Raw genomic sequence first — 12,395 nt, forward strand, 5'->3', positions numbered from 1 at the left:
GGTCAGGTGCCCTTGGCCTGGATTGGCCGCTGTCATGGACAGGATGCTGGGCTTGATGGGCCTTTGGTCTTTTCCCAGTGTGGCATTACTTATGTACTTATTTAGCATGAACCTATTTTCAGCGTGCGCCTTGGTAAAAGACCCCTCAAATGACTATGGAGACTTTGCTGATTTCCAACTACATTTTTAAAAGTCTGAAGTCTTATGTACAGTAGGTTCTTTATGACAGGAAATGGGGGGGGGGGGGGCTCCCTTTCCACTGGTAGGCAGAGAGTTCATATCGCTATTTGGAATTCAACTTGCACTTAAAGCTAACTCCCTACATAAATGTAATATTAGTGGACTTTTAGATCTAACTCAGAAGCAATTGGAGAATTTGAAAGCTCTTCCTTTGGTATTTATATCCCCTTTCCTCCCTTCCTTTCCCTGTTCCTTCTACCTTCTCAACTCTCATTGTAATTATCTAATTAGTTCATTGTAAGCCGCTTTGGGGCTGCAAAACTGTGGCAAAAGGCAGAGTATAAATGACCTAAATAAATAAATATTAGCAGTTAAAATCCGTTTATTTTGCATGATGATATTCACAAAACGCTTATACATTTTACAAATCTCCTTAGTTGTTTGCTGGAAAAAAAGAAAGTGCTCCTCAAGAGATTAAAGGTTTGTTGGGCAGAGAAAAAGCATAGAATGAGATTCCATTTTTAGTATGGTAATTGGCAAACTGGAGGCTTCGGACTCCCAAATCTAAAGTTGTTTAACCATGCCATGTAGGAGATTGGATGAGAAATCACCAAGGTCATACACCCTTACTGTATAACACAGGATTATTTACATACATAATAAAAACAAATAAACTAAAAGAATTCAAACATGCAAGACAAAAACCCAACAATAAGAACATTCTAAAGACATATTAAAACTCAAACTATACTCCTAAACAAAATCCAATCTACCTCTTCCATCAATTCCCACTTAATCGCTGTATTCTGTTTCACTCAACTCCAAATGACTGCTAATTGGAATATTATTAGAGATGGGAGGTTATAAGAAATAAGATCTCTCACTGATATTAAATCTCATGCTTTATTGTCATTTTGGAAACTAGTGGGGGGGGGGGGGGGGTAGGATAGGCGCCCGGTATAAGAGGCTTGGACAGGCTAAGCCTCCCCTGCTGTGCTCTGAGGTTTAAATTGTTGATTTACCTCCATCCTCACAGCAGGAGCTACAGTGAAAGCCCTCTAGCCTTGTGTAACCAATTGTAGAAATTGGTTTATGGTTTGTTTACCTTACTGCTGGGAGAGCAGGGGGAGGGGGCAGGGGTTGGCTGGGTTGTCAGGGAGATATTTAAGGAGGATGACTTCCTGACCTGCACTGAGAACGGATAGCAGCAGAATCGGACAACCAGACAACAAAGGTAGAAATGATCATTTTATTTTCATTATAGTGTTTGGAATATGTCCACTTTGAGAATCAGGTGCTCAACATTAAAAGTTTATATTTATTTACTTATTTATGGCATTTTATCCCACATTAAACATGAATTAGGGTGTTTTGTGGCTCTTCATGAGAATTGTGATATTATGATCCCTTGTTTCATATTGTTGACGGTCTGCATTTTCCGTATGGGTGGTATATTGCTGTATTAGGTTCTGCCCAGTGTAATATTTATGGTACAGTAAGGTTCTGAGTGTATTTTTGCACAAAGTTGTGCATAGTGTTTTACAGTTGAGCGATTGTGGTTAGAATATGCTTTGAGCAACCACTTTATTCTTTGACATATGATACATATCTAATATCTAAATTTAATAAAAGGTATTAATTGTGACTTTTATTTTTATTTATTTATTTTTTTCTGTGTGTTATCAGACAATTATGGATTTAAGCTCCACCCCTGGCCCCACCCCTAACCCCACCCCCTTTAGCCTCCCCAAACAGTTGGGCCACCGACCGCCTATGGGGGGGTAAACTCTTTTTCTGGCTCTGAGAAATACTTGTAATGATTAGGATTAATGTGTTGTTTTCTGATCTTGTTGTTATTATTAAAGTTCAATAATAAAAAAATGTTTAAAGTACAAAAAAAGAGTGTGATAGATTCTTAAACCTTTTCCAGTTTCATCTGTTGGTCTCATAGTGCCCCCAGGATCTGCTCTCCACCATTTGTATTTATTGTTTTAAGCTAAGATGTAAACTGAAGCCTTTCTGGCTAATTAGCAGCTGGCTGGAGATAGTAATCAAACACACGGGTCAATGTTCAGTTAACTATATCTAATAGGCTTTTGAATGATAAATAAGCCTAAACTCACATAACTGAGAAAGAAGTAGGCCTGTATTTAATTTTTTTATTATTATTATTGTTCAAGAGCACATTAACTTACATAGTATAATCTATAAACCTCAGTATTATCAGAGAACACTTCTCATGTACAAACCCTACAAGGGACAGTCCACAGGGCTGGTGTTGGAGTGGGGGCTGTAGCCAGAACAATTGGCCTGGGTCCCAAGGCTACCTGAAGTTGAAGGAGGCATGGAGGGGCATAATCGAACGCAAATGCCCACCTCTATTGGCGTCTAGGACTGAAAACGGGTACATGAAGAGGCGGGACAGACCGTATTTTCGAAAAAAATGGGCGTCCGGTTTTTTTTTTCGATAATACGGTTTGTGCCCAGCAAATGCATTGGATTTGTGCGGATTTGAGCTGGGTGATATCGTTTTTCAGCGATAATGAAAACCGAAGGCGCCCAGCTCAAAAACGAAAAAATCCAAGGCATTGGGTCATGGGAGGGGCCAGGATTCGTAGTGCACTGGTCCCCCTCATATGCCAGGACACCAATCGGGCACCCTAGGGGGTACTTGTAAAAAGGAACAAAAAAAGTAAAATACCTCCCAAGTCCATAGCTCCCTTCCTTTGGGCGCTGAGCCCCTCAAATCCCCCCCAAAACCCACTGCCCACAACTCTACACCATTACCATAGCCCTAAGGGGTGAAGGGGGCCACCTACATGTGGGTACAGTGGGTTTTGTGGGCGGTTTGGAGGGCTCCCATTTACCACCACAAGTGTAACAGGTAGGGGGGGATGGGCCAGGGCCCACCTGGGTGAAGTCCACTGCACCCACTAACAACTGCTCCAGGGACCTTGCATACTGCTGTGACGGAGCTGGGTGTGACATTTGAGGCTGGCATATAGGCTGGAAAAAAAAGGTTTTTAAAGTTTGTTTTTTTTTGGTGGGAGGGGGTTAGTGACCACTGGGGGAGTCTGGGGAGGTCATCCCTGATTCCCTCCAGTGGTCATCTGGGCAGTTGGGGCACTTTTTTGGGACTTGTTCGTGAAAAAAAAAGGGTCCAAAAAAAGTGACCCAAATCGCCTTTTTTTTTTTTAAATTATCGGCCGAAGGCGGCCATCTCTCCTCGGCCGATAACCACGCCCCAGTCCCACCTTCACCACGCCTCTGACACGCCCCCGTCAACTTTGTTCGTTCCTGCGACGGAGTGCAGTTGAAGATGACCAAAATTGGCTTTCGATTATACCAATTTGGACGCCCACGGGAGAAAGGCGCCCATCTCCCGATTTGGGTCGAAATATGGGCGTCTTTCTCTTTCAAAAATAAGGCTGATAGCCAGCTGGAAGACTTTGGTTTCCCCTCCAAAATTTCTGCCCTGAGCCCCAGCAAGTCTAACACCAGCCCAAAGTTTTGCTGGAAGAATTGAACCCAGCTCCCCAGGATCAAAGTCTGCTGCACTAACCACTAGGCTACTCCTCCACTAGCAACATGCCATGTAGAAGCCTGCCCTTGCAGATCAGCAATGCGACCACGCAGGCTTCTGTTTCTGAGTCTGACGTCCTGCACAGGGGTTGGGGTCCCCTGTCAGCAAAGGTAGGCGACAGTAGCGGCGGGGGAGGGTTGGTGGCGGGAGGGGGGTTGAGACTCTCGGCAGGATCATCAGCAGGGGGGTCAAAGTTGTTGTTGGTGGTGGTGGCGGCGGCCGGGGGGGGGGGGTTGGCAGTGGTGGGGGAGTCGGAGGCTAAAATGTGTCCCCTCCCTTGGGCTCTGGACCCCCCTCCCACCGAAGTCTGGCTACACCCCCGGCGCACAGAATCATTTTTCAGTGCACCTGCAATAAATGCCTTTTTAAAATTTTTGCCAGAAATGGATGTGCGGCAAAATGAAAATTGCCGCTTGTCCATTTTGGTCTGAGACCTTACCGCCAGCCATTGACCTAGCGGTAAAGTCTCACGCAGGTAACCGGGCAGTAATGACCTACGTGTGCCAAATGCCACTTGGCACAAGCCCAATACACGCATCCAAAGATACAAATTCTTTTTTGGATGCATGCCAAAAATGAAATTACCACAAGAGCCAGGCAGTAACTCTATTTTGGCGCGCGTTGGGCATACATAGATGCTTACGAGGCTTAGTAAGAGGGCCACAAAGTCTCTACTTCCTATGGTCCTATGAATAAATCCATATCTGTACTAAGATCTGACAGTATTATACCACAAAAAATACTTATACATAAAAATTCAAAGAGCTTCCGTTCTTTTCAGACCACAAACTTGTTAGCTTGTGAGGAAACAGCAAGCTTCTGGTCTTGGAGATATAAGAACTAAGGGGAGATATGATAGAGGTCTATAAAGAGATGAATAGAAATAGAATAGTCTCAAGAAAATTCAGACTAGGGAACACATCATGAAATTACTAAGCAATACATCTAAAACAAAGTGAATAAAGTATTTCCCACCAATTGCACAGTTACATTCAGGGATGAGTTGCTGGAGGATTTAGTAAAAGCAGTTAGCACAGCTGGGTTTAAAAGAGGTTTGGACAAGTTCCTGGAGGAAAAGCCCATACACCATTATTAAGGTAGGCTTGGGGGGGAAGCCACTGCTTTATCCCTGGAGTAAGAAGCATGGAATCAACCCTCTGCATGCCTTTGAGGTCCCCGTGGTCCTCTCCAAGAGCATCACTATCTGTACCCTCATGAAAGAAAACCACACATTGTGACACCCACCAGCTGCCTTCTTAATAGTAGCCCCCATACTCTGGAATTCACTCCCAGAAGGGCTACACTGAACTCAAGACTACCCCAACATCAGGAGGCAGGTGAAAGCCTGGCTCTTCTCCCAAGCTTTTAATGCATTTTGCAAGTGACTGTCCATTCGCTCTGCTCCTGGACTAGCTTGCTGCAACCCTGTAACTAAAACCAGTTCCACATAGCTTATTGAACTATAGTATAATTTAGCCACCCATGTATTTATCCCAAAGCTTTTCTCTGCCCATCTTGTACATCCCAACTGCACTTGCTCCCTTGGTTGCCTAGTAAGATGTTTCATTGTATTGCACTGACATTGTCAGCATCAATGAATGTTTTAATGTGTATTTCATTTGTATTGTTAATGACATCCTGAGTGTTTTACCTGTGCTATAGGAATGTTCTTCAATGGAGCCTGTTATGGTATGATTTCTATTCTGCTGACATCGTATTGCTGTTATATGAATGTTCTACTGTGCTGTTTTAATACGTATATTCCTGATACCATATCATGTCCCACTAGGATTTAATTTGCCATCTCCAAGTTTACTTCATTTGTATTTTAAGCTTAAATTTGGTCATTATATTATTATTAGTCTGTTAACACAATTTAAATTGGTTATGTCAAACTATTCCTGTTGTATTGGCCTTGGATGATCTCTTTACAAAAGCAGCTCACAAATCGCAGATAAATAATCAGGATACTGGACTTTATGAACCTTTGATCTGACTCAATATGCCAATTTCTTAGGTTCTAAACGATTTCGGTCTTGCCAGCACCCTTGCCAGTTAGAAGAAAATATTCCAAAACTCTGAGCCTGAAAAGTGAATCATTAAAATCCGCACCTGCCCCCCCCCCCCCCCTGCAGACTTTCCTCGTCCTCCCGAAGGCTGCTCCTTCCTCTCCCCTGTGAGTCCCAGTCACTTCGGGATTTATAACCATATCACCCGACTTTTCTTTTCGACGGGGTCGGATGGAATCAGAAGGAAGGCACTTTGCAGGAAAGCTCTCTCTAAGGGGGTTGTGAAGTAACAGAAAGAACAAGCTGCAAAGCCGACACCTCGAAAGAAATCGCCAGTTCATTAGCTTACCCTCTCTTAATAAACGTTTTGTTTCCGCGTTTCTACGATTATTATCTATATTTAAAGGATGTTAACTGCCCTGCATAATGATCTAAACGTACCTGCACGGATACATAGAACTGGAAGTGATTATTCGACTTTGGAGAAAAGCTGAAAAGGGTGGTGGACTTTGGTCCTGGGGAATTGAGTTCGATTCCCGGCACAGGCAGCTCCTTGTGACTCTGAGCAAGTCACTTAACCCTCCATTGCACTCATGGCATTGAGCCTGCGGGGTACAAATGTAACAAAAATTGAAAAAAAAAGGGGGGAACTGACTCCTTTCGTTGAAGCTCATTAGAGTGACAGGTACATGATCAATACAATGGAAGATATCCTGTATTCTTACATCATTAGGGATATTCCCAAAGTCAGGTATATAACCCCTCAGGCTCTCACCGGTGCAGCAGTTCAGAAAGGCAGAGAGCACTCACTCAGATCCGGAGCTCCAGCAGCCCCCAGAAAGAAGACATCAAGCCCCCCACTCTACACGAAAATGGCAAGATGTGAGTATTCTCACCGGCAGGCTCCCAACCCTGTGGGCACTTCCATGTATTGTCTCCTATCAATCTGAGCTTCATTTTATCTCTCCTCCCCCCCTTCTCTTCCAGATGTGGCGCAGCTGGTTCTCTGCCTGGTCGTGATATTCTCGCGGACGCTGTGGGCAGCTCCCCTGCCTGAGTTCTCGGGGGAATATGGCTATTTATCCGGAGATCTGGGGTTCCAGCAGTTCCTCAGCAACAACTTGGAGTTCAGCCTGAAGATCAAAACCGATACGGAACAACTGCGGGAGGTTTTTGTAAGTAACTAAAGCAGAGGCTATAGAAATGTAATAGATGCAAAGCAATAGTTTCCTCTTAACTCTCACTGTCACCCCATCCTTTGCTCTTCAAAGTGGAGTTCTGGGATCAGATGCCAGGGTTCCTGCGGCAGCCTTATCTCCTCTTGACCCCGAAACTTGCTTTTCCCACCCAGTTGAGGCTCTCAGAAGCAGAACCGATATGAGCAGGCTTTTCATTTGGGGGGGGGGGGGGGGGATAGATGTAGTGCGACCTAGAGCTACAGAGACATTGAGTTCCAGCCTCTGCAGAGGAGGGGAGAGGATGAGGCTGAAGCTCTCTACCAGCCCCTTCCATCCTGTTGCTCCTTGTCCACCCACCCTTCCCCGCTCCATGGTTCCTCTTCCTTTTGGTCTACAAATTAAGCCCGTGTGAGGAAGGAGGAGACTACTAATTAAAGACAGAAAGTCTCATGCTTGAAAACGTTATCTGCCTGGGGTCAGGGTGGCAGAGGTTTCTGCCCAGCCGAATCTGCAGATGTCCATCTGTCAAGGCCCCCGATCCTACGCTGGGTGGTGCCCTGAGCTCGGGGCACAGTCAGGTTGTGTTCCTGCCCTAGGTGCTTGAGCACCCCAATATTGAGACATGTCCTGGTATGTGTCCAAGGAAGGGTTACTTCCACTGGGATTAGCAACCCCAATCATTTGGAAAAGTTGGCTCCTATGCCTCAGTGCCCGGGGCTAGCGAGTGGGAGAAGGAAGTAATGGATGAGCAGTGTGTGAGGCAGATTACAGCAGCTTTTCCTGGTCTGGGATGCGCAGGGAGCCTGCTTCCAGGGATCTGACTTCCGAAGTTTTCCACTGCATTGAATGCCAGGAAGAGCCAGTTACTGCCAACTTTCTTTCGGCTTGTGATTGAGGTGTTCTCGCAGGGGACGTGTTTCCACCTTGACATCAGAGTTCAGTTTCTGCTCTCTTTCCCTTCGGATGTCATTTATGTGTGTTGATGGGATGATTGAACTCAGTGTTTTCCAGTCTGATTCTGTCTCTCTCTATATACCTTAGTGTCAAGACTACAAGCTGTGTAACGAGCAGGAGCTGAGCCTGGTGAGACGACAGCTGAAGATAACCCAGCCATCCCTGGATCAGTGCCAGAGTACCAGCTTTAACCTGGTGAGTGATGGGCCCCGGGTACCCAGATACCCATTTGACACTGGGGCTGATGTACTGTGGGAATTTCACTGTTCTGAGCTGATTGGAAAATACTTGGTCACACCCCCCCCCCCCCCCCCCCCAGCAGAATTACTGTGCAAATCCCACTGCTCTGGGGGTAGCTGAAGAAAGAGCTTCAGGCTGGATTTATGTCCCAAGTCAAAGTTTTATTGACTTTCTTTATCCACCCACCCCCTCCCCCAAATGTAAAACCAGATTTGCATATACAGGGACCACCTAGGCCTATTATTCTTTTATTAAAGAAACATGGTTTATGCACCAGTTGCTTCCTGCATTGACTGTATATTTATAAACTTTATAGGCCTTTGTAATGCATCTTGGTATCTCCCCCCAGTAACTGTTACTGATGACGCCTTTATCCAGAGCCCTGTAAGCTTGGCATATTCTAAGGCAGAGTGTACTAAAGTGACCATTTGTCAGTGTCCCATTATTTCATTTTATTTATTTATTTATTTATTTATTGCATTTGTATCCCACATTTTCCCACCTTTTTGCGGGCTCAGTGTGGCTTACAATACATTATGAATAATGGAAATACAGTTTGTTACAATTCAGGTTATGGATTACATTGTGAAGGGTAAGCGAGATAAAGTCAAAATCGTTAAGGAATAAATTAATTGAAAGGAAAAATGAGAGAAATGAGACATTGGAAGGAGAGAACGGGAGATTAAGGGGCGCTATATGAAGCTATATGGTATACCTTTTTCTCTCCTCTGCCTGTGGTGGTTCTGGGGCTCATTTTCAAAGCACTTAGACTTACCAAGTTCCATAGGTTACATTTCCCATCCTTCTGCTGCATTTCCTGCAAATCTGGGTTTGTAGCTCTTTGGTCTATGTTGGGGAAAAAAAACAACTTCTCTGTACCTGTTGCTGGCAGCTGCTTTGCCACTTCTTGGCCTGTTGCACAGGATGTGAGATAGTTACTGCCTTGACCTCTTTTGAGTGGTGTTGCTTAGAGTATGGGGTATAGAAATACGTTCTCCATCCAGTTTGTTCTATACATTATGGTCCACTTTAATCTTGTGTGAAGGCTAGGTATTAAAATAATGCTTCTCCGCCTGCAGGACAGGTAATGGGTATGTGTTAGGGTTATCCACTTTTATTTGCTTTCATTTTAGATCTCCCTCATTCCATTTAGTAGGTACCCTCTATTTTTACAGCTTTTTGCTTTCCATATTTGGACATTTTATCTCCTCATACCTGGAGGACAGTGCTCTGCTTCTTATTTCACAAGCAAAATGCATGTGTGGTGTTTATTGCTCCCAGGGCATTCCTCCGATTATCAGGATGTTTATAGGATGCTCTACAGCCTCAAGCTGCTAGGGTGTGTTGTGTATTTTAAACCTGAATCAGGCGCTTTACCCGAGTGCTGAAGCCCCTGGCTTTTAAGTCAGATTTAGCTGATTCACACTGCACAGAGCAAGATGTCTCAGAGCAGGCCTCCCCCAGCCCCCCACTATTAGAAGATTAAGGGAAGTTAATATTTCTGCACCCCATCTTGTTCTTCCTCCAGGACACCTGCTTTACCCAGATAAGGAATGGGCTCCAAACATATCACGCTGATCTTTCTACCATTCAAAAGCACCTCCCTGCTAACTCTGAGACCATCAGCAGGCTGATGCTGGATATTTCTGACTTCACCAGTAACTTCCAGCAGCAGGTAAGATGATGTTTGGCCCCTCACAGACTCCCAGTCACCTCCCAGCAGTAACCCTTGACCTTTTGTTATCAGTAAGCCATGGCTTAAAGGGAAATGTTCAAATGCCTTCTCCACATCTCAGGCCTGGCATTTTCTTCTGTACTTCTTCAAAAGTAGCCTTCCATGTTAAAGGGCTCCACACAGGAAACCATAGCCTCTGGTTTCATATCAGAGAAGGGGTGGAGGGAGGCAGCATGATGGGGGTGATAAAGGATTCTGCGAAGAGTGGAGCAGGGGGCTTTTTTTTCTTCAGTTGAGTAAATTAGTTGTATCTGAGGATGAGGCTTGTTCACTGACACTTACATGGCTGTCTTATCTTCTTTAGATGGAGACTATAGGTATTGCTCTGGTGAATTACCCAGACTCTGCAGGGCAGAGTCTGAACTTTCCAACCACCTTCCATGAGCAAGCTGGCGGGTACCTCATCTTCTCCAATCTCCAGCACTTTATGGAAACTGTGTTCAGAGCTCTGCGCTATCTCCAGAAGCAGTAACCTGTGTTGACTTTTCTGCCAGCTCACTCCCCTGGACCCTTTTTGAATTGTGCTTGGCTACGACCAGGTACCTTGTATTTTTATTTTAAGAAAATTACCACAAGCAATAACCTCACCATCCCTTTGTCAGCTGCCGCCAGTAGACATCAGGAAGAGACTCCAGGAAAGCCTGGAAAACAGCACAAAGGAGCCCTGGTTACAAAGAAGTGATAGAGATAGAGAACTGCTGGGTTCTGTGGCGTTACACCAATACATACAGGACGTTGCTGGATATAAGGTTGCCCTATGCAGCCAGGAGGGGGATCCTTCTTTGATGCAACTGGTCACAGCAAAATCTCTGCCACTGCTTTCATATTGCGGATAGCAGTGGCAACAGCCACTGGTCTGATGCTAGTGACAACATGGTGGCCCTCCAAGCTGGTTCCCTCCTACAGTAAGAGCCTTGGGTACAGATGAGCCCCCTGCTTTCACAGTAAGGAAGTGCCAGAATTCTTGCATTCCCAGGTGTGACGTGGCAGTGGCTTTCATCCTCACAAGTTTCGCAACACAAGTCTGTGCCCTGTTCTTGGCTCTGCCTGTGTGTGGACCACATAGTCCTCCAACAACATTTCTCTCCTTTCTGTCACCGCGGTTTATTATTTAGATCAGATATTCTATTTACATCATGTCTAGAGTCTGTGGTTATCAGGGTGATTAACTACTAGGATCCCCTTCTGCAAATCACCAGGTCCTGGTGGGCACAGACTGGGATCCTATGCAGTCCTGGTGGGCACAGCTAGATTACTGTTTAATATTTAAACAACAAAGGTACAGATATCTGGGCCCTTCCAGATAAAAGTAAACTAGAATTCATATACTTACAGCTTTATGTGACAAGTGGTCACCGCTCCATAAATTCTGAGAGGACAAATTATTGCTTACAGAGCTGAATACAAATCAAGTGAAATTCGGGGGGGGGGGGGGGGGGGGGTTAACTCCTCCTCCTCCCCCACTGCCTCTTTCCTTGATCTGCAAATTGGGGCATCATTACAGCATGGCAGCTGGGGTCACTCCGGTTAATCTTTATAAAAACTGAGGTACACAGGAGTGAAACACCCACCTATCATTAAAAACCAATGGAGCGGCAGCTAGACAACAGAGCCATCCTATAGATAAATATAGACAGTTATGTTTAATAGACATATCAAGTGTCAGAATGAACCCGTTGTTTAATATTTAAACTCCAAGGTATAGCTCTAGTGTGCATTTATTACCTATTTTATAAGCGATAACTTGATGGTTGTGTTTTTTTATAGCATAAGTTATATATTCCTTGTCTGAATGTCTTGACAAGATTGTAAACTCTATGGAGCAGGGACTCTCTCTTATGTGTATCTCTAAAGTGCCATATGCACTTACTAGAGCTGTGGAAATCAGTAGTACTAGTACGTGCCTGGCCCTGTGAGCTTCCTAAAGGGTGGAGCTATTCTTCACCCTTTCAAACTCAAAGCCAAACAACAAGATGCATTCAGACTGTGTGGTTTATTTGTTTGGCAGGTCAGAAAATTCAAACCAATCTAATTTATCCGTCTGGCAGAGAAATCTGAAAATCATGCCAATCAGGGATTCTGAAAAGATTCAGCCGTCAACCTGGGATGGGGGTCTCATTTGCAGCTATTCAGGTGGACAGGGACACGGTTAGGGAGCTGATGGTTTGATGATGTGAAAGCATCTGGTTAATATTTCATCCCTGCTCTAACGAGGTCTTTCCACAGAGACACAGAAAAGTAAAAATACTTTGATGAAACAGACCCTAAATATTAAACAGAAGAAAACTACTTCCTTATAGTCAAAGCATTACTTTGGCTTCTGCAGATGTGAGAACAAATTTAGCAAGAAAGAATATTTTTTTTAACTGAATATGGAAATGAAGTCCTAGAAAATAGGTGTAATAAGGAAATTAACACATAATAGGAATAATGGAAAATGGGGCCATTTTCATGCTAAAAGTGGAAAAGACCTGAACTGGGGATAGCGCTGTCCACTTTTTAGCACTGCTTAGTAA

General features: G+C 44.5%; 1 protein-coding gene across 1 annotated transcript; it reads left to right on the forward strand.

Moving 5' to 3' along the window:
* Positions 1-6,644: 6,644 nt before the first annotated feature.
* On the forward strand, positions 6,645-10,351 carry CSF3 (colony stimulating factor 3). Its single transcript, XM_030220473.1, has 5 exons — positions 6,645-6,654; positions 6,760-6,947; positions 7,992-8,099; positions 9,673-9,819; positions 10,184-10,351. Exons 1-5 carry the CDS (start codon positions 6,645-6,647, stop codon positions 10,349-10,351), a joined length of 621 nt encoding a protein of 206 aa, XP_030076333.1.
* The last annotated feature ends 2,044 nt before the right edge of the window (positions 10,352-12,395 follow it).

This window comes from Microcaecilia unicolor, chromosome 12 (genome assembly GCF_901765095.1).
Source record: "Microcaecilia unicolor chromosome 12, aMicUni1.1, whole genome shotgun sequence".
Classification (NCBI taxonomy): Eukaryota; Metazoa; Chordata; class Amphibia; order Gymnophiona; family Siphonopidae; genus Microcaecilia; species Microcaecilia unicolor.